Source organism: Castor canadensis, chromosome 19 (genome assembly GCF_047511655.1).
Source record: "Castor canadensis chromosome 19, mCasCan1.hap1v2, whole genome shotgun sequence".
NCBI lineage: Eukaryota > Metazoa > Chordata > Mammalia > Rodentia > Castoridae > Castor > Castor canadensis.
Genome location: NC_133404.1, coordinates 7,527,386 through 7,550,580, shown reverse-complemented (window position 1 = coordinate 7,550,580; position 23,195 = coordinate 7,527,386). Strand labels below are relative to the sequence as shown.

At 44.7% G+C, this 23,195-nt stretch overlaps 1 protein-coding gene across 2 annotated transcripts in view; it reads left to right on the top strand.

Annotated features, from left to right (window-relative positions):
* Tmem266 (transmembrane protein 266) overlaps positions 1-23,195 on the top strand; it is a 113,805-nt gene that overhangs the window by 34,731 nt on the left and 55,879 nt on the right. For both annotated transcript variants that reach the window (XM_020161498.2, XM_074061590.1), the window contains exons 2-3: positions 14,642-14,771; positions 17,747-17,935. In XM_020161498.2, coding sequence (XP_020017087.1) covers positions 14,734-14,771; positions 17,747-17,935 — 227 coding nt within the window. In that variant the 5' untranslated portion in view covers positions 14,642-14,733. The remainder of the gene's footprint in view (positions 1-14,641; positions 14,772-17,746; positions 17,936-23,195) is intronic.

Here is a 23,195-nt window from a genome sequence, read left to right as displayed (position 1 = left end):
CTTGGGGCCTCTGTTCTGATGAGACTGGAAACCTGAGGGCAGGGCCTGCCTTGGACCACTCGCACCCAGTGCCCAGCACAGAACTCTGCACTTCCTACTTGCTCTGCAGATGCCTGGCACCTGAGGAGCCCTGGCTGATGACATGGAGCCACGGTCTCCGTCCTCTCCAGTTTCCGCCCTGTAGGAAGAAGTGATGTTGTTTAGAAGGAAGTGAGATCCTCCCAGGATCCCATGAGATTTAGGTAGCACGTCATCACACAGCCGCTCTGAGTTGGGAGTTTCCACAAAGACCCAATTCTTTTTTTTTTTTTTTTTCATTTTTCTTTTATTATTCATATGTGCATACAAGGCTTGGTTTATTTCTCCCCCCTGCCCCCACCCCCTCCCTTACCACCCACTCCACCCCCTCCCGCTCCCCCCCTCAATACCCAGCAGAAACTATTTTGCCCTTATCTCTAATTTTGTTGTAGAGAGAGTATAAGCAATAATAGGAAGGAACAAGGGGTTTTGCTGGTTGAGGTAAGGATAGCTATACAGGGCATTGACTCACATTGATTTCCTGTGCGTGGGTGTTACCTTCTAGGTTAATTCTTTTTAATCTAATCTTTTCTCTAGTTCCTGGTCCCCTTTTCCTATTGGCCTCAGTTGCTTTAAGGTATCTGCTTTAGTTTCTCTGCATTAAGGGCAACAAATGCTAGCTAGTTTTTTAGGTGTCTTACCTATCCTCACCCCTCCCTTGTGTGCTCTCGCTTTTATCATGTGCTCATAGTCCAATCCCCTTGTTGTGTTTGCCCTTGATCTAATGTCCACATATGAGGGAGAACATACGATTTTTGGTCTTTTGAGCCAGGCTAACCTCACTCAGAATGATGTTCTCCAATTCCATCCATTTACCAGCGAATGATAACATTTCGTTCTTCTTCATGGCTGCATAAAATTCCATTGTGTATAGATACCACATTTTCTTAATCCATTCGTCTGTGCTGGGGCATCTTGGCTGTTTCCATAACTTGGCTATTGTGAATAGTGCCGCAATAAACATGGATGTGCAGGTGCCTCTGGAGTAACAGTCTTTTGGGTATATCCCCAAGAGTGGTATTGCTGGATCAAATGGTAGATCGATGTCCAGCTTTTTAAGTAGCCTCCAAATTTTTTTCCAGAGTGGTTGTACTAGTCTACATTCCCACCAACAGTGTAAGAGGGTTCCTTTTTCCCCGCATCCTCGCCAACACCTGTTGTTGGTGGTGTTGCTGATGATGGCTATTCTAACAGGGGTGAGGTGGAATCTTAGTGTGGTTTTAATTTGCATTTCCTTTATTGCTAGAGATGGTGAGCATTTTTTCATGTGTTTTCTGGCCATTTGAATTTCTTCTTTTGAGAAAGTTCTGTTTAGTTCACATGCCCATTTCTTTATTGGTTCATTAGTTTTGGGAGAATTTAGTTTTTTAAGTTCCCTGTATATTCTGGTTATCAGTCCTTTGTCTGATGTATAATTGGCAAATATTTTCTCCCACTCTGTGGGTGTTCTCTTCAGTTTAGAGACCATTTCTTTTGATGAACAGAAGCTTTTTAGTTTTATGAGGTCCCATTTATCTATGCTATCTCTTAGTTGCTGTGCTGCTGGGGTTTCATTGAGAAAGTTCTTACCTATACCTACTAACTCCAGAGTATTTCCTACTCTTTCTTGTATCAACTTAAGAGTTTGGGGTCTGATATTAAGATCCTTGATCCATTTTGAGTTAATCTTGGTATAGGGTGATATACATGGATCTAGTTTCAGTTTTTTGCAGACTGCTAACCAGTTTTCCCAGCAGTTTTTATTGAAGAGGCTGCTATTTCTCCATCGTATATTTTTAGCTCCTTTGTCAAAGATAAGTTGCTCATAGTTGTGTGGCTTCATATCTGGGTCCTCTATTCTGTTCCACTGGTCTTCATGTCTGTTTTTGTGCCAGTACCATGCTGTTTTTATTGTTATTGCTTTGTAACATAGTTTGAAGTCAGGTATTGTGATACCTCCTGCATTGTTCTTTTGACTGAGTATTGCCTTGGCTATTCGTGGCCTCTTGTGTTTCCATATAAATTTAACAGTAGATTTTTCAATCTCTTTGATGAATGTCATTGGAATTTTGATGGGAATTGCATTAAACATGTAGATTACTTTTGGGAGTATAGACATTTTTACTATGTTGATTCTACCAATCCATGAGCATGGGAGATCTCTCCACTTTCTATAGTCTTCCTCAATCTCTTTCTTCAGAAGTTTATAGTTTTCCTTGTAGAGGCACAAAGACCCAATTCTTAAACAGAGATGCTGAGGAGCAAAACATCCCCACTTAAGACAGGCTCTGCCTGATACTGACGTGCACAGTGCCACTGATGTTACGATGGAATTGTGCCCCCCACCCTCTTTGATCCTTGTCACCATACCAGGATGCTGTATGAGGAGATTGACTTCGGTGTGTGTGGGGGGAGTGAATCCAGGAAATCCTGGTGCTAACTTCAAAGGATTTCTAAGGATATTTTGGGCACTAGCCTGCATATTGATATGTTAACTGTTAAAAGAGAATGACTCTTCCTAAAATTCTTTTCCTTTGGTAATGAATTTTATCTAGTTGGTCAGAACTCTATCACATGAAAGCCTGCCATATTTCCACTCATCCTCTTCCCGCTTGTGTGGGAAGAGAAAAGGCACTTGAGAAACCCCAAGAGCTGGTTATGGGATTGGTTTAGTTTGAGGGGTTATGGTTTATGGCTCAAGAAAGAAAATAGGATCTTAAGGGATTGGTTGTTGCTGAAACAATTACAGAAATACTGTGCTGGGAGTGGTTCCTGAGCCAGTTAATGTATTCTTTTGGTTTTTTTCTGCCTTCTGTTTTTCTAATTTTCACTCCAGTGCTCATGGGGAAAAGGTACAATTAAGCAAGTATTCGGGCTTATCTTGTCCACAGCTTGCAGCTGATTAAGTTTCCCCTCAAAGGGGAACTTTCATATTTTGCTGTGGGGTGTGGATTATAAAGCAATTTTGTTTTAACTACTAAAGTTTTAAATACACATTCTTTAGCCCAGTTATGACACCACTGGGAATCTATCCCACAGAAGTAAAAATATTAGTACACAATAAAATGTATCCAAGCATTTTCACAGTGGCCCCAAGAAATCTAAAAATAACCTAGGTTGGAACAAGAAAGTTGTGAACTAAATTGTGTAACATCTACATCATGGAATGTTATGCAGTCATTAATAAAAATGAATTAGCTGAGTGCCATGGCTCATCCTGTAATTCCAGCTACTTGGGAAATTCATGATGTGAGACAATCCAGGCCAAAAAAAAAAAAAAAGTTAGCAAGACCCCATCTCAACCAATAGCTGGGCATGGTGGCGCGTGCCTGTCATCCCAGATACTCAGGAGGTGTAAATTGGAGGATTGAGGTCCAGGCAGGACCAGGCCAGGAAAAAAAAAAAAAGATATTCAAATTAACTAAAGCAAAAATGGCTGGGGGTGTGCCTCAAGAAGTAGAGCACCTGCCTAGCAATCATGAGACCCTGAGTTCAAAAAAACTAAATTATAGTTTTTCCTACTTGGGAGAGGGGGATTTCTACAAGATACTGTTGAATTGGAAAAGCCAAAAGCAGGTAAATATGAATAATATATGTTTAAGATAAAACAATGAAATATTTAAACATGTTCTTATGAGCACAAGAAAAAGACAGCTATGCCCAGGTTGCTTACATCAGTACATGTGCACACTCATGTATTATCACATCAGAACAACAGTAATGGAAAGTGTGCCCAAGAGAAAAAACAGAGTCTGCTAAAAGCATGAGTTTTATGACAACAATTTATATAAAGTTTGTTTGTACAAATGTGTATATATATATATGATTTGAGAAATTAGAAAGATATAGTTTATCTTGGAAGGGTGTCCATTATATATTGCTAAGTGATGAAAAATTGTAAGGTTGATTTATTTGTTAAACCCAGACTTTCAAAAACTAACCTATAGAAGAGCACATGCTTGCATAATTCTCTTTTTTTTTGGGGGGGGGGGCGGTTTTTGGCAGCACTGGGGTTTGAACTCAGGGCCTCACAGGCACTAGGCAGGCGCTCTACCAGTTAAGTCACTTCACCAGCCCTTTTTTGTGATGGGTTTTTTCGAGATAAGGTCTTGAGAACTGTTTGCCCGGGCTGGCGTCCTGATCCTCCCTCAATCCTCCCTCGATCCTCCCGCGATCCTCCTGATCTCTTCCTCCTGAGTAGCTAGGATCACAGGTGTGAGCCACCAGTGCCCAGTGCTTGCGTAATTCTGAGTGAGGATTTCTATACCTAGGTGTCCACAAAGGAACCTCAAGAGAGAAGGGCATAGAAGGGGAAGGGTGAAACTGGAGGGTGGAGAGAGGTTTAGGTTTTTAAAAATACAACTTTGTGTCATTGCAGTAGACATTTGTCTATAATGTATCAGTAATCTCTTGCTACAATAATACTGCATAGCAAACCACCTCAAAACTCAGTGGGCTTTAAAAACCGTAGTCTTGGGGCCAGATGTAGTGGCTCAAGCCTGTGATCCTAGCTACTCTTGAGATGGAGATTGGGAGGACTGTGGTTCGGGGCCAGCCTCAGCAAAAAGTTCACAAGACCCCATCTCAACCAGTGGTTGGGTATGATATTGTGCTCCTGTCATCCCAGCTCTGCGGAGAAGCACAAATAGGAGATCACAGGCCTCCAGATTTAAAGCAGAACCTTATGTCAAAAATAACCAATGCAAAAAAGGACTGGTAGCGTGGCTCCAGTGGTAGAGCACCTGCAAGCACAGGGTCCTGAGTTCAACCTCCAGTATCAAAAAAAAAAAAAAAAAAAAAAACAGCAACAAAACCAAGTCTTTCCTTAGCAGATAGCTGAAGGAAGGAAGGCATTGAGCCTGCCAGTGTGTGGAGTCATTCCGTGCTTAGTATCTGTAGGGCTGTCAGCTTTCAGAACTCTCCCTTGTACTGTTTCATTATTCTCACTTCTCTGATTTACGTTTGCATCTCTGCATCTTTCTCCACCTCTCGCCTGTGAGTTGTGTGAGGACTGTGGCCATGTCTCACTTATCTTGATAATCTCTATGTTTAGCCCCTAGAACACAGAAAGTGTGAACAAATGACTAGAAAATGAATTCACACACAAGCATAAACTTGACTTAGCTTAAGAGTCTGTGGGTCAGGGATCTGGGCTGGGCGCAGCAGGGTGGTTCTTCTGGCTTGGGCTGAGCTCGCCTCCATGCATAGGGGCAGTGGGCTGTAGAACTGCGTTGACTGAGGGGTACCTGGGGCCAGCCTAACATGTTGTTGAGTGGATGGACAAAGCAAATCCCAGGGCTGAGCCCAGTGACAGAGAAAGAGGGCCACAAGAAGTTGCAGGACACAGGGGACGTTGATACAATCCCAGTCAGAAATGGGATCATTTTAACAGTCCTGTCATATGCAGTGGGAAAGTACTGACAATGAGCACTTTTCTTCTTTTACTGATGCACAGTCATTTTCTGAGTGCTGTGTAGAATTCAGTGGCAAAGTTAATATGTCTGGGTTCTTTGCACATTTTAGTGATGTCACGTACAGTGAAAGATAGCTTTAGAGATTTGCGGTGTTACTTGAAAGGTGGCGTTTATATTTAGGATTTGCTGGGTCAGGGGTGGAAGTTAGAGGTGACAGGGCATGCATTACAGCCCCACCTCATTATTGGTGGTTCCCCAAATCACAGCTGTTGGGGTTCCCCAGTTCCCTGCAGAATTCCAAAAGGTCAATGACATCAGACTGGGGACGATAAATGACTCCAGATGGCACTCATTTCTGCCTAGGCCAGCCAGGGGCAAAGAACCTATGAATTCTTTGTCCTAGCAGGTTTGCCTCAGACTTTGGTTTTTGTTTGTTTTGAAACAGTCTCACTGTATTGCCCAGACTGGCCTCAAACTTGGCAATCCTCCTGCCTCAGCCTTCCAAGTGCTGGGATTACAGGTAGGCACCACCACGCCTAAATGTACACAGTACTTCCAATGTAGGGAAGTGTTCATTAGGGAGTTTAGGGGAGTTCAAAATTGGAAAAAAGATATTGAGGGAAGGGAAGAATGATGACAGTGGTCCTCTTGAGTCTCGTCTCAGAATCTCTGACTCACTTGCGATGACGTGATCTAGTTTTGTGTGATCTTGTTTTGCATCTCCCATCCTTCGTGTGCTCAGCAGTAATTGATAGACTGCATTTCTGTGTAAGTGAAGGAAAGTGCAGCTAAGAACCGCACAAGAGACCGTAGCAGCAGACACTGTGTATCTGGCTGATTTCCTTCACTTTAGCTGCATGTTAATGAAGCAAGGGAATAACAAGGATGACCTCATGCTGTGCACAGAACCCTCTCATCCAGCACCAGACGATGGCCTTCTTCTCCTGGGGCAGGCACATCATGTCTAGGGGAGATGCCAGAACTCAGAGGATGCTTCTAGAGCCAAATTCTGCAGTGGGCTTTATGACATCATAACCGAACCTCACATGCACACAGTGCCCTCTCCTAGTAGAAGAACCCTAAGGTCTTGTGAGAGCACAGCCTTCAAGTTTCCTGCTCACCAGTGTTGGGCCAGTCTTCTTTGGAGGCCCAGAACCATCCTAGGAATGTCTGAACCTCGTCTGGCAGACACTTGTTACCTAGGCAACAGCCCCTTCCTGCTTCTTCCTTGCCAAAAGAACTGAGATTATGTTTATGAAAATGATGTATCCATCCCCAAAAGATGGATCATAGGACTAACCCCCAAGCCTGCTGCCTGATGGTCCTGATCTTTGCAGCCATGTGACCCAGATGTGTCTAGGGAAACATGAAGAGGTGTTAGCTGGAAGGTTTAGAAAGATAAGGCCTTCTGAATTAAAGATCAGAGTTTTGTGAGGAGAAAGCCTTTGATTCTTTGTGTTTGGGAGCTGGTAAGAGGATGTGCAGGCTGGAGCTGCAGCAGCCATTCTGCAGTTGTAGGGCAATGAGCATGAGGAATGCATCACATGCACAATGGAGGAATGGAAGGATGAGCAAAGCTTAGTACACCAAAAAAGATAAAAGAGGTGGTAGAAGATGGAGACTAATGGAAAGATGCCCTGTGTTTATAGATTGGAAGAATTAATATTGTCAAAATGTCCATACTATCAAAAGCCATAATATTAATGAAAATTCCATTGGTATTTTTCATAAAAATAGAAAAAAATCTGAACTTCATGTGGAACCACAAGACTCCAGTCATGAGAACAAAAAACAAAGTCAAAGGCATCTCACCCATGACTTCAAATTCTATGACAAAGCTACAGTAATATAAAGAACAACCAAAAAAAAAAAAAAAACCAGTATAAAAGCAGCACAGAAACTGACACAACAAATGAAACAGAACACAGAGCCCAGGAAGAAACTAGGTTTTGACAAAAGTACCCAAAACAATGATAGACTCTCAAATAAATGATGTTTTGAAAGCTGGATATTCACACGCAAAGCACATGAAGTTGGGCCCTTACCTTGCATCATCCATAAAAAACCAAGTCAGAATGGAGTCAAGAGTTAGACCTGTGACCCGGAACCATCAAGCGCCAAGAGGAACAAGGCGGGAGAGCCTCTTGACATCAGTCTCAGTAATGGTTTTGTTTTAGATGGACATTAAAAACATAGACATCAAGAGCAAAAATATGCAAGCAGAACTACACCAAACTCAAAAGTATCCTCACCTCAAAAGAAACGATAAAAAGAAGGCGGGTGGTAATCTGCAGAGTTGGAGAAAATATTTGTAAACCATGGTATCTGATAAGGGGTTGATGTCCAAAATGGATAAGGAAGTTATACAACCTGATAGCACCAAAGTGACCCAAATAAGAATGGTCAAAGGGCCAGACACTGGTGGCTCACGTCTATAATCTTAGCTGCTCAGGAGGCAGAGATCAGGAGGATCATGGGTCACAGCCAGGCTGGGAAAATAGTTGGTGAGACCCTATCTTGAAAAAGCCCATCACAAGAAAAGGGCTGGTGGAGTGGTTCAAGTGACAGAGTGCCTGCCTAGCAAGCATGAGGCCCCAAGTTCAAACCCCAATGCCACCAAAAAAAAAAAAAAAAAAGAAAAAATGGTCAAAGGCCCCAAACAGATATCTCTCCAAAGAAGACACACAGATGGCCAACAGGTATATGAAAATGTGCTCAACCACTCACCATCACAGGGAAATATGAATCAAGACCACAGAGTATCGCCTCTCACCTGTCAGGATGGCCATCACCAAAGAGGCAAGAGATAGAAGTACTGGCCAGAGATCGGGAGAAAGGGGGCCTTGTACGCCCTATGGGAAAGTGCATAGTACACTGGTAAGGAAAATAGTGTGGGGTGCTGCAAAACATTAAGAATAAAATTACCATATGATCCAGTGATCCTGTTTTTGAATATAGATCCCAAGGAAATAAAATCATTGTCCCAAAGAGACATCTGCACTTCTATGTTCATTGCAGCATTAATTCACAGCAGCCAAGATACGGAACCAACCTAAAGTCTCTGGCTTACTCAGTTTCCTGTCACTGTAACAAATATCTGAACTGGTTGACTTATAAAGAAAAAAAGGCTTATTTTGGGTCATGGTTTCAGTGGTTCCAGTTCATAATCACAAAGACCCCTTAACTTTAGGCTTCTGGCTATGGTGAGGACCACAGTGTAGAACTGCTCACCTCACCGGCAGGGTGCAAAAGAGGAAGAAGACAAGGGTTCAGGATCCCACCCCCGGTGACCTAAAGACCTTCCACTAGGTCCTACCTCTGTTCGTTCCTTCCTTCCTTCCTTCCTTCCTTCCTTCCTTCCTTCCTTCCTCCCTCCCTCCCTCCCTCCCTCCCTTCCTTCCTCTCTTTCCTTCCTTCCTCTTTCTCCTTCCTTCCTCTTTCTTTCCTTCCCCTTTCCTTTCCTTCCTCCCACTATCCCTTCCTTCCTCCTCTTCCCTCCCTTCCTTCTTCCTTCTTTTTTCTTTTTCTTCTTTTTTTTTTTTGTGGTACTGCAGTTGAACTCAGGGCCTCGCATTCCCCCAGCCCTTTTTGCTTTTAGAGGTTTTTCAAATAGTGCCTCACATCTGTGCCCAGGCTGGCCTGGACCACAGTCCTCCCGTCTGCGCTTCCCATGTAGCTGGGTGACAGATGTGCGCCACCATGCCCAGCTTTTTTATTCATTTTGACTTACTGCACACTAATAATAGCGGAGTTCATTGTGGTGATTCATTCACACGTGCATGCAGTGTCCCTTAAACGAGTGAACCCTCTTATATTCCCATCCCCCTCCCTCTTCCCCACTCCTTCAACAGCATTTGGGGCTGTCATTGTGCTGTCTTCATATGTACATATGCAGTGCACGTCCTTCCTCTTCACTACTCAGTGTTATTGAGATGGGGACTCACAAACTCTTTCTCTAATCTGGCCTTGATCTTTGATCCTTCTGACCTTTGCTTCCTGAGTAGCTGGGATTATAGGCATGAGCCACTGCACCCAGCAGGTCCTACCTCTTAAAGGCGCCACATTCTCCAACAGTGCAGTCTTGGAGATTGAGCCTTTTACCCATGAGCCTTTATAGGATACCAGAGACCCAAGTTAGAGTAGTCTCCATCATCAGAAAAATGGAAGACACACACACACACACACACACACCCCAGAATATTATCTGACCTTTAAAAAAGAAAAGCCTGCTATTTACAACAACATAGGTGAACCTTGAAGACATTGTACTAAGTGAAATAAACCATTTGCAGAAAGGCAAATGCATGATCTCATTTACACGTGGAATCTAAAAAATAGTTGAACTCAGAGCAACAGAGACATGAATGGCGGTTACTGGAGACTGGGGGACGAGGGAAAAGGAGAGATTGGTAAAAGGGCAGAAACCTTCAGTTACATGATGAATAAATGCTGGAGACCTAGTGTATAGCATGGTTAATGACAAGGTTTTATCTACTGGAAATCTGCTAAGAGTAGATCTCAAGGGTTCTCACCACCACCAAAAATAAAAATAAAGAAGAATCATGTGAGGGAATAGAGATGAGAATTGGCTTAGTTATAGTAATCATTTCACAATGCATTTCACATATCAAAACATGTTTATTTTTCTTTTTTTTTGCAGTACTGGGACTTGAACTCAGGGCTTTGTGCTTGCTAGGCAGGCACTCTTACTGCCTGAGCCATAGCTTCAGCCAAAATATATTTTTTAAATTTAGTTTTTGGTGGTAATGGAGTTTGATCTCAGGGACTTTTCTTGTTAGGCAGGTATCTACCACTTGAGTCACATCCCCTAAAAAGGTTTTTTGAGACAGGGTCTCACTGTGTTGCCCAAACTAGCCTCAAACTCCTGGGTTCAAGTGAGCCTCCTGACTAAGCCTCCTCCCAAGTAGCTGGTATTACAGGTGTGTGACACCACCACACCCATCTCAAAATTTTGTATTTTCTATCCTAAATATATATAATTTTTGTTAATCAGACCTCAAGAAAGCCAAGCAAAAGAGTGTGGGTCGTTGTGGGGTATCACTTTGCCACTGATCCTGTGCTGCGATCATCTTCCTCCAGTCCTCCATTAGGAAGAAGTGCAGCCTGTGTTGCCTCACTCACTGGGAGGCACCCCTTACTTGCAAACAAAAGCATCCCTAGTTGACACCACCTCTCTGGTTCCACAGCCTGGCCAGTGTCGGCTCTGCTGATAATTGCATTCAGGTAACTCCATCTGCAAAAGTGGGACAAAAATACCTCCCTTACCTCCAGCAAACTTCCCGGCTCAGGAGATCTGAGTGTGGTCCATGCATCAGCAGATTAGAATCCTCCAGAAATGTGTTAGGAAAGTGAACTTTCAGGCCCCCGCCCCAGTCATGCTAAATCAGCCACCTCACAGGTGGCCCCAGCAATCTGGGCTTTAATAAGCCCCTCAGGTGAGTCTGATACAAGACTAGTTTTAATAACCACTGACCTAGGGGTCAAACCTCTCAGGCTCCCCCTGCGGAGTCAGGGCACTGACTGCGGAGTCTGAGCACTTTTGCACGTAGACTGTGAATTTATATTTCCCAAAAGGTCTGAGCGAAACCAGGCATGGGAACCAATGGGTATGAAAGCAGGTCACGTACACCAAGAGGCTGTCACTGGAGTAAGGGACAAGCCTCTAGGTACAGGGGAGCTGATAGATAAGAAACAGCCCAGGAGTTTGGTCTTCATAGACTTTGTCAGCCCTAGAATCCCGAGGACTTCCGCTTTGGGGAGGTTACACTTTTCAGGTCTGGCTACAAGAAGCAAACACCACATTGCTAAATACACAGACAGACCCATGAGCATCAGACTGGCATTGTACTAAAGTAGAGAAGGCAGCCTCACCACCCCCACCCCAAGTCACACAGTAAACCCAAAACAGGTTTTCTCTCCTTTCACCAGGTTTAGCAGGCAGCAGCTTTGCACTTGAGGTGTTCATTTATAGAGTGCTAGACTACACCTGCTTCGTGCTCATGTGTGCTTGGAAGGTGGTTTTGTTTGGAAAACATTATTTTTAAATAACATCCAGGCTAAACTTATCTTAGGGCAGTTTGCCTTCTAGAATGTGCAGATCACTAAGCCAGCTGAAGTGGCTTCTCCCTTCTCCCCTGCCTTCCCCAGTCCCCATCTCCTTTTCAGGGCCCCCAGGCCCCACGCAGCCCCTGCTCAGTGAACAACCATGAGGTGCTAAAAATGCAGAATCCTCGCCCACCAGTTGATGAGAGCCCAAGTTTTGAAAACCAATAAAGGGGGAGAATTAAGCATTTGTCCTTCTTTCTCTGTATGAACTGTACCCTAGGCTAATTAAATCACAGATGAAAATTTGTCTTAATAGAAGTTGATTAATGAAGAATGGTAACATTAAGTTTATACCATTTGGCAAATCCTGGTGAATTAATGGATCTAGGAAGAAATCATCACTGACTTTAATGTAAACAGAGGGACAAGAAGATGTCATATATCATATTGGAAGTTAGGACACCACCCATAAGGTCTTACAAAAAGTGAATTTGAATCCGTTTAAAGTCTGTAGATTAATTAAAATTTATAGGAAACATAGGGAACAGAGGTACATGTTAGACACCAATAAAAGGAGACAATCATCTCAGTCCAGGCCATGGATAACCGTGTGAAACAAACAATCAGTTTTTCCAGTACATTCCACAGGATCAATTTGATCAAGGGAAAACGTACAGACTAAATTAAATTCAAGAATCATTAGCCAGCCATCATGTATGATTCTCATTTTGGTCCTGGCCTAACAAATCTCTAAAAATTCCAGGACAAACAGGGAAAAGTGAATAATGTGGAGATATTTGATGATAGTAACAAGTCAATATTGTTGACTTGGGGTGACGATAGTTTTGTGGTATAGTGTTGAGGACTTCCTCCTCCTCCTTAGAGGTACATATTGAAATATTTATAGATGAATAGGATAATGTCTAGGATTTATTTCAAAATAATCGTGAGGGGCAGAGGTTGGGCAGGGATATAAAGAAAACAAGACTATGATGAGATGACCACTCTTCAGATTGGTTAGAGGAACTGGAGATCCACTGTACAGTTCTCTGAGGTGTATATATTTGAAGGGCTGGGCACGTTGGTACACACCTGTAATCTCAGTTACATGGGAGGTGGAGGTAGGAGAATTGTGGTCTAAGGCCAACCCAGGAAAAGTTATCTAGCGAGCCTATCTGAAAAACGCAAGCAAAAGGACTAGGGGCGTGGATTGAGTGTGAGGTCCTGAGTTCAATTCATCACTTCTCAACTTTTTGTGTGTGTTTTATATTGGTCATAATAGGGCTGGTAGAGTGGCTCAAGTGGTAGAGCACCTGCCTAGCAAGTGTGAGGCCCTGAGTTCAAACCCCTCTGTCACTCTCCCCCCCAAAAAAAGATATATATTAGTTATAATATATTGGTTCAGTTGCTCATATTTATTATTTATAAATCTAGATTTGTCTGTTTTTACCTGTTCTTCACTAGTTAGGTTACGTGAAAGTTTTGAGCTCTGTTCATTAAACTTGCCTACCCAGCCACACTGGAGGGTCTTCCTATTACATCCCACACAGGGAAGTACCTTTATAGTATATCAGATGCTGGTTTGGGAACACAGCTTGTTAAGACACCATTTTCAAAAGGGGTATTTGTCTCCTGCCTCCCAGTTGTGGTCACTCCCAGCCTGACTTCCCTGTCAACTGAGGTTAGCCAATCCATGTGGTCAATGTTAATACTTGAAAGACTTTGCTACCTTATAAAGAGAACAAACAAAAAATCAAAACTGATCAAATCTGTGCTATGAAATGGAGAAATTTATAATGTTTTCTGTACAATTAATGCACAATCCCAGATGCTACAGAGGAGAGTTTGGGTATAGTGGTTTGCTCTCCTGAGCCAAGGTGAATCCTTAGTGAGGTATGTCCACAAAATGTCTGTCCAAATTCTCCTTTCCCCTTTACAAACCTTGATGTAGACATGGTTGATGACTTCCTATCTTGAGTTCCTTCCAATTTTAGAGAGTGCCATGTTCTGCTTCCGGCTGCTGTAATTCAGACTTTCTCAGGGATACTTGGGCGTCCTGAGCTGGGGCACTCTCTTTTCTTAGTTTCACAGAGCTCCTGGGACCTTCTCCCCTTGCCCAGTGGTCATGATCCCCTGGTACTGGGCCCTGGGAGCAGTTTTCCTCCTGTGTGGTGTACCTAGCTTCCGCATTTGTCTCCATAGTGGGTCTGAGCTTCAGATGGGGAGTGTGGATTTGATCCTTTATTGGTATCTTGTAGGAACAGCTACTTGAGTAAAATGCCACTTGCAAAAGGATTGGCCCTTTGAGTCACCTCCCCAATGACTTGTTCAAAATTACCCAGAAACAGGTCTGTCTCTTGTCTGAGTACTTTCTGCTGAGTTGTACAGTCTCCCAGAAGACTTCTAGGTGGTACTGTCACATTGTTTGATGGAAAGTATATTCTGTTTACCTTAACTAAATGTCAGGAGGAAAAATGTGTCCAACCATCCAAATGTTTTCTGGAATGTGCTCAGGTTCAACAAATTGTACAATTTTAATTTATAGAAAATGGTAATAATACAAAGCCAACACTTATGCAGTGCTTATTATGCATAGTTCTATTTTTATCCCCATTTTGTAGGTGGAGAAAACTGAGGCCAGGGAGTAAGCAGCAATGAGGCTCTGACCATAGGCAATCTGGCCACAGGACCTGTCCTCTTATCTTCTCAGCTGGCTCTCATTGAAAACACAATTAAGAGGAGAGAAAAGCCAAGAAGAATAGAGAGACACAACTATACTTTATGCTGGGTTTGGAGGACACAGCAGCTTAGTGGAAAGAGCTATGAAAAAGAAGTCAGAAAACTTGGGGTTTAACCTGGCTGTGCCACTATCTCTATGGAACATAGAAAAGTCACTTTGTCACTCTGGTCCTATATTCTCATCTCAAAGAAAGAGACAGGGAGAGAGACACACAAAGAAAGAAAGGAAGAAAATTATGCCTATTGTTACCCCTCTGTAAGGTTACTAGAAGAATCTATTCAACATTACTGTGAAGAAGAGTGTATGTGGGAGAAAGTGCTGAGTAATCCCATTTTAGGTGATAAATTCCTGCTTATGTTTTCAGGGCACTACATTTACATGTGGCTTGTAGAACCCACGCTTGGAAATGCTGACAGCAGGCATCAGGACAGCTGAGCCCCACTAGACAGCAAACTCATGGCTCTGGAGGCTTCTTTCAACATGACCAATCCACAGTAAGTACCACTGGCCTGCAATCTGGAACCAGAATTCTGCTGTCAGCAACCCAGAGACAGGGATTTTCTAATTCAGGCAACCGCAGTACACACTTCCTTTAGCAGGAGGCCTCATAAAAGGGGGGAACATTTCCAAAGCAAAACTCAAAACAAGATTAGGAAGTGCTTAGGACATATTTTAAAAAATGGAAATTACAAGAAAAGTCAGCTTCACAAGACCAGAGACAGGACTCTTAAGGGAGAATGGCTTTTAGTTGTCAAACCCAAGACACTGTGTGGATGGGCCACTGCATCTTACTCAGCACCAGCTTGGTAAGTGACCAGGTGAGAATTTATTCTGTGTTCTGCAGCTCACTGGTAAGATTTCTAAAATAAGAATAATACTTCTTCTATTTATTACACCACACTATCCTAGCCTTTCTAGCTGTAGGCCTGGCTACTCTGTCATCTGGAGCACAAGATACAGGATAGTAGGGATGTATGACAACCAGCCTGACCAGAACACAACAATGTTTATCGCTCATATGTTGGGGTGATCAGCTAGATGGCTCTAGGTCATCCTTCAGTGTGGTGCTGGGCAGCCAACAGCTGGTCTAGGTAAGACTGGACCCTGTTCAGTGTGTCTCCTAAGCTCTTCACGCTAATGCTGACGGAGGTGTCAAGCACAAGCACAAAATCACAAATGCGAGGACCAGGGGTGTGACTCAAGTGGTAGAGTGCTTGCCTTGCAAGTGCAAGACCCTGAGTTCAAATCCCCAGTACCACCGAAACAAAAGCAACACAGAAGTTCACAGGTGCTCTTCCATGCCCCATAAATGTCATGCCTGGCCAAAGCAAGTCGCATGACTGAATGCAGAATCAAGGGTTGGGGAAACATGTTCTTCCTTTTGATGGGAGGAGGTGCAAAGTCACATGAAAAAGGGGGCGAAGAGGGGCATTTTTACCCTCCGAGGAGGAGCAAAGAATGCAGCCATGCACACATTTTGCCTATCATTCTCTTCATATCAAGACCAGGGTGTAGTCTCAGTACTTAGGCCATGAACTGTGGGAACCTTCAGAAGATTCCCACCAAGGACATCTTGTCTCCATGTGGTCACAGATGTAGCTGGCCACCATGACCATTGGCAGAACAGGACTGGAGGATGAGAAATTTAGGAAGATAGAAGTAATTTGCCCCATGCTTTTCAGAGATGTGTCCTATTAATACCAGAAATTCACTCCACTTCTCGGTGAACACCCATTGATCAGAAAATTCTATTTGTTCATTTCAAAAATCCATAGTTTCCTTGAATAGTCCCTTGAAAAGAAAAGAACAAATTCAACCCAGCATGTACTTTTTGGGAAACATTTGGAGGCACTGGGATTCCCCCATAAACACCCACACTTTTATATCAATTGTTGAAAAACACAGAAGCCGCACATCGTATGACTGTTCTGTCTCAAGATCTTGAGTCATTTTGTAAATGTCACACAGTGATGAGTATTATTATCTGTACTTGACAGGTAGCAGAAAGCAAAGGTTTAAAGAAAGCCTACGAAAGAGAACTGGGGCATTGGGAATTACTTGGTGAATTCAGGTCGTCTAGATAGCCCAACCTGTGCCACTCAAATAAAGATCCCACCTTTCCTCAGTTTTCTGGATGATCCAAGAAAAAGAGGTAGACAGACACAGCTCTGAACTGCCTGGATAACTGCTACTTTGTCAGGTTTTGAAGGCCGAAGGAGGCTTTAGAATTTAGAGTTCCCCAACCAAGTAGCAAGGTTTGCCACTCCAGATCTCCTCCCACCCACTCCATGTTTCCTATATCATGTCAAACCACAGAGCAAGAAGATGTTTCAGTTGGAGAAACTGAACCCCACAAAAGGTGGCATTAGATTTGCCACCAGAGCCAAGAACAGTTTATAGTAGACTGGGCTGTCACCTCAGTATTGGCACTGACCCTCATTGTTCCTGCAAATATTCCTCTCCATTCATACTGTTTTCCTTTCTAACCCTCATGGTTTGATCAGAGGCACAAAACTCAGCCCCTCAGTTTCTATGGGACAAGATGGGGCCGAGGGTGTGTTGGAGGGAATAAAGATGGTGCCTTAGAAAGGAAAAGCAAAATTACCCAGCCCAGCACCTCTCAAGAGGGTTTCTGTTAGTGTTGTCAGGACAATAAATAATTGTTAAACACCTTGCAGGATGTGTAATGTCCGCACCCCTACTCTCATGTCAAAAATGAGAGCCAAAAGTGCATCCACAAATATCCCCTGGGGGGTTGGGAGGCAGTACTGCTCCTGGCTGGGGCCTCCTGTGATGCCAGCAGAGCTGTGGATCATTTGCAGTGCCCAAGACAAGCCTGACAGTGACGTAGTAGGGGTCCGTGACTCTTCAGACCTTTGATCAGGTGACTCTCATTTCCTACTCCCAGCCATAGAAAGGGAGATGTGGTAGGAGCAGTCAAGTGGGAAGGGGGTGGCACCCTGGCTCTCCTGTGCTCTCCTTCCCCGAAGACCCACACAGTCTCCAAGTCCCCAGGGAGGTGCCCAGCCATTGATAGTATGTCCAGTTGTGAACAAAAACATCTCTTCTCTATTGTACAAATGATGGGACCATTGCAAAGAACCTTTACAAAGAACCCCATGAGACAATTTTAAATATATTACTCCAAGTTAAAGCACAGTGACCGAGGGTCCTGGAAATCTATGCCACGCTTTTGGTTGGCAGTTATCCTCTGGGTCTTTGCCTCCCTTGATAAAGGACCTGGCCCCAATGCTTGTACATTCAGATCTGAACAATTCCCATTCTTCCATTCACCCAACTGGTAAAGAAGAGGGGTCTGGTTGGGGCGTTGGTCCAATTCTTGGCTGGCCATGGGGAAGAATGGCAACCTTGTGCTTTTCCAGCCTCCACAGCACAGCACAGATTTGTCCTCCCCTCCTGAAGGAGGAACAGAAGAAATACGTTCTGTCATTCCTCTTCTCCATCTCAGGCCCGCCACTGAAGGAGGAATTTCCGAAGTGGAGATCATTTCTCAGCACATAGATGAAGACACCAAGAGCATTCCTCCCGTGCAGCTGGTGAATTTTGCCTATCGAGACTTGCCCCTGGCTGCTGTCGACCTCTCCACGGCGGGCTCACAGCTCCTGTCAAATCTGGATGAAGAGTACCAAAGAGAAGGGTAGGTGCTGGCATGGCTCAGAGCCTCTTGCATAACTCCCTGAGTTTCCATGGGTGCCTCCCAAGAGGCAGCAGTGGAGAGAGGAGTTGCCGAGCGGTGAGAGAGCAGAAGTTCACATGGGGCCACTCATGCCCTCATTCTGCTCAGACATTATTTCCTCAGAAAAAAGGCTTTGGGCACAGAAAATACCTGTCACTGCTAGATAACCTCTTATGTCTTATGTGACATTTGATTGGACCTCAGTGAATCCTAAAACTTGTTTTAGAATGATCCTTTAATAAAAGGATCATTTCTTCTATCCAATTCTCTATCCAATTTCTTCTCTGTATACCTGGGAAACAAGAGACCCACAGGAATTAGGGGATGTGCCCAAGGTCACAGAGCCCATACGGGGTGAACTTCGACTTCACTTGCCTTTTTCAAGCAAAGTGCTTGGCACTCATCATATGCTTAGTGTGTACTGGAGTTATGCTTTGTAAACATTAGCTTCTTCCCCATCCAGTGAGGACCAGCAGATATGGTCCTCCCTAACTCAAAAGAGTGCTCCTTACCTCCTCCTACTTAGCTTGTCAATCAGCTAAGTCACCTTTGTTTCCCAATTAACTTCTCATTAGCCTGGTCTGTCTCAGCTACACACTCTCTGCAAGTGAAGGGTAGGGTGTTCCAGCTGGACAGGCCAGGGCAGGGGAGATGCCATTTTACAGTGGGAGGGATGAAGGCCAGAGAAGGGTCCCACTGTAGCTTAGACTTCTGACTCTCACCAGGGCTTTCCCCAGCCCCACCTGTAGCACTTAGACACGGGATTGTAAACATTGGCCAGGACCTTAGAGCCAACTCTGCACAGCTCTCCCAGGTGCCTGTAAACATTCTGGAAAATGCTGGCTGCTTTGAATACAAAAATGAAGGGTTGACTGGTATTTTAGAAGCAAAGAGGAGCCTTAGCTAAAACTAAATTTGCAGCATTCAGATTCCCTGTGTTTGGTTTCTGAAGGGTCTCCCCCTTCCTGAGATAAATTGCTAGCAGTTGGGAAACTGTACACCTTCTTTTGTGGAAGTGATACTGCACTGGCTTTCTTTGAAAACATAATTTCTTCCAAGTATTGTGCACCGAGTCAGCAGGGCACTGGAAGGAAAGGACCGACAAGCAGGCAGTAGATAGTTGAGCTGCCTGGAGGTGACTGTACTGTCCTGAACACTGTTAACACCTGCCTGACCACAGGGAGTCCTGGAGGCCTCGGAGCCAGGGCCAGCTTCATGTCCTTGTAGCTTGTGCAGTAATGCAAGCCTGTGCTCAGAGGACTGCAAAGCTTGGCTGATGCTCTGCAGCTGGCTCTTGAAAGTCTGTTCACTGGGCTGTATGAATCTGGTAGTTGGTGGGTCCTTTGAGCACCCAAGGAGTCACTGTGTTACTGCTCTCTAGTGGTCAACAGCAGTAGTGCAGTCTCCTACAGTGCACTGCCTGTTCCTAAGGACTCTTGGTACACTGGCCTGATCCTGCATTAGACCCTGTTCAGGTTCACAATAAAATAGCACAGAGAGACTTGAAAACAACCAAGGATTCCAGTTGGGAGCAGTGTCCATATCTGCCCCTGTCGGTGTTACTACGCCATGTGTGTACCACCTTCCAGGCATACCCTGATGTGCACACACCACTCCCCAGCCTGAACTCCAAGCAAAAGGCTTGAAGTTTGCTTCTGGCTTTGGCCAAGATTCCTTCCAATCAGCAGAATACAAATGAAGTGCCCTTGATTTGATTGGACTCTGCAGGTGTGCCCAGAAACGCTGCTCCCGCCTGGTGAATAGCAAGTAGGGGGGGGAAGGGATTTGCCTCGCTGCTGGAGTTCTCAGCTGGGGCTCGATTGGCAGCCAGAGGGCTTCCTGGAAGAATGAAGAGCAGGCATGTGACAGAAGCCTGGGATTTGGAGCAAACAAAAGCACACTGTGAGGGGCAAAGCCACCTGCTTGGCTCTTGCTACATTTCCTGGTGCTTCCCAGCATAGCCAGCCTGTCTCTCTCTTTGAAGCAGTGTAAACGGAAATTACTTAGGTCTTGTCAGTATCACCTCTTCCTACTAAGAGAAGTAGACATGAATGGCTCTCTTCTGTAGGAACTGAGGGGCCCTCAGGACAGGGAAACTATCCACAAGGTAACAGAAAACACATCTCAAATTCACCAGCCCATGTAATGTGGAGTTCAGACACACTAGTGTCACCAAAGGTGATGCCTTTCAATTTCACTTCTGAAATTGAAAGGTGCCTTTAAAGTTTGTTAGGCTTTGGTAATCAGGCACATTTTTCCTCATTCATGGCTGGCAAGTGAGAATGGCTGCCATTATTCTTTTGAGAGCAACAAAGAACCTTCCAGAAGCTTCTAGCTGCTCTTCCTTCATGTCTCATTGGCTATAATTGAGTCAGATGGCAAGGGATATAGGAAAGTTCATAGGTCAATCAGGACTACCCCTTAGTGTCAGTCCCCAAAATGCATTACTATTACCCAGTGGGACAGGAGTAGTATGGATATTGGAAAATCACCCACAATACACCACTGCTTGAAGAGAGCCAATTCTCTCTCCATGTACAGCCTTCAGTCCATAATTAGAACTTAATTTCATTCAGCCTTTCTAGTCATCGTTTGATTTAGGAAAGATCTGCCCTCTTAAGACTTTTTCTTCAATACTCTGTCACCTTGATTCTTTCATTCTGATGCAGATTCTTTCAATCTGTGTCACTGTTCTAGTGGACAAGCTGCAGCTCTGTGTCTGATGTAACCAGAGCCCTTATTCCTTGGTCTCATTCCTTGGTGTTGGCCATCACTTCATTAATGGTGGGGAAGTGAGGTACAGAACTGTGTCTCAGGGAACCAACTGTCTACTTTTGGAAGGGAGACACTGCATTTTCAAGTGGCTAACTCATGGCAGAGGCTGGAACTTCTGCTCTCTCTCAACCAACTACAATACATGAAAGACCTGGTTGATTTGCAGAGCCTAGGCAAGACAAGAGGACACCAAAGACAAAAAATTCAGAGAAGCCCAGAGTTGCCACCCTAGAGAGACCTGCACCCTAACAGGAGAGATGATGGCAAGAGTATATATGTAGAAGGTGGCACAAGTCAAAGGGCCATCATCCCCGTTGTACAAATGAGACTCTAGTCACATGGAGGGAAAGTGCTCTTATTTTGAGTAAGAGTTTCAGAGACAGTCATGGAAAGGTAGGTGGGATATCTTTGTCAAAAATAAAAAGTGAGAAATGAAAGACATTCAGCATTTAGTAAGATAATAATTTCTGTCTAAGGGTTCAGGGATGGAACCCTAAACAGGAGAAGCTTGGAGGAAGTGTGGGTCTCAGGTAGACAGAAAGGAACATTATCACCTAGGGATGAGACCAGCAGTACATTTGTGCCAAAACAGAGAAAGCAACATAATGGCAGCACAGGGATATTTTTTAAGATGTCAGGTTAGAAAAATAAGACAGACCCAATATAGCAAACACTTGTAAATAAGGACTGAAGAAATAATTTTAGGTATGACAGCAAGCAATGACTGGGGGTGAGGAGAAAGGGGGGTAGGGGCCTGCTAAGTCATAGCCCCAAACACTCTCTTCATTTCCTAGACTAACTTACTGATGAAGTTCTCTGGAAAGTCTTTTGCCCCCCACCCCAGAGAGCTTTGATAGCCTTTTGCACCCAGGAACCACAGTGGTCTCTACCCCTCTCTTTTCCAGCCTGTCTCCAATCCTGGGCCAGGTGTTCCTGCTGACAAGGATCAGATGGTTTGAGCCTGGAAAGAGGGAGTGCTGACTGAATGAAGGGATGACCTGAATGAATGTGTGAGTGACTGAGCAGGGCTATGTTAAGACGAGAATTAGAAGAGATAAAGAAGCCCAGTGCCCTTGGAGAGTGAGGGACGCTGGTCTGTGTGTTGCTGAGGAAGAGCCACGTGGGAAGAACAAGGCTCTCATGCCCAGAAGTCAAGGCTGGTCTGTGTTTGGCCCACCTCTGGGCATCCTCGCTAACTCCATGCCCCCTCCACAAAGCCAGTCTAGAAGAAAGAAATCAAATTTGCCTCACAGCATGCCAGCTTCCCTTGGCAAGCGTTTAGTGCCCTGTTAGAAGAAGGAAAGTCTTTGAAGGGCCCCCAGCCATGACCAAGCAAATGCAAATGTGAAGCCACATCAAGGCTTTTGCTTCATTTTTCCCTGAAGGTCAGAGCAGGGTGGGGGTGGGGGACTTCAGTAATCCGCTTTCTCGATGCCGTAAGATTTCCTATAATAAAACACCACCCTCCTGTTGGTGTGCCAGCTGTCCCTGTCCATGACGTCCTTTATATTTGTAGAAGGCTCAGGCTTCCACCAGAGTTCTCAAAGCCCCAAGCAGAGAATAAAGCTTTAATTCAGATTAAAATTGTCTTCCTGTAGTCCAGGAAACCTCCCACAAAAACACTATCTTTGATTAAGAAAGCAATAAATTCACAGGTACAGTATTTCTTAGCACCCATCCCTCCTACCCACAATGCACAGGGTGTACAGCCTTGGGACACCACTAGATGGTGACAGAGCACCTCTGACTGCCAGGGGTGGAGCCAGGTACCTGAGTGCTGGCTGGAAGCATGTAAGGCCAGGTCCCCCAAAAAAGTGAGCTGACTTTATGGTGTCTGGGATGGGATGGTGGCCCCAGTCATCTGGTGCATTTGGAATCCAGACTTGAACCAAAAAGAAGGAGGCGGAGCATGGCCAGCCTGGGATTTGTGAAACTCCAGCCAAGAGCTGAAGGGGAGAGGAAGGGTGAGCCTGACACCGTAGCCAGCTTTTTCCCACCTGATTAGGGGCCGACCTCACCCTGGCAGCCCTGCTTACAAACTGCAGCATAAAGGCCTCAGACTCGTAGCCAATTCCCAAAATTGGGGCATCTCAGGGACTCCACTGCTTCCCCTGAGTCAACCTTGAACCCCGTGCCAAGGAGCTAGGAAGCCACTCCTTTGACTACGTCCTACAGCAGCCCTTCAGAGATGTGTGGATAGTGCCCATGGCCCCCTAAGCAGGGACAGCTGGTCCATGCTGTGTGTTGTACTACCCAGGGTGGGGGTGAGAGGGTTAGTGGCTTGCCAAGTGGACTGATAGCTCCTTACCTCCCTGCCCTGAGCTCTTGCCACCACACCCTGCTGTTGTCTTTCCCAGAGGTGACATTTCTGAGGATGCAAGAAATACGAGATTCTATGACAAGCAAATGTCAGACTCTGGTGACCTCACCTACACACAGCCCTCCT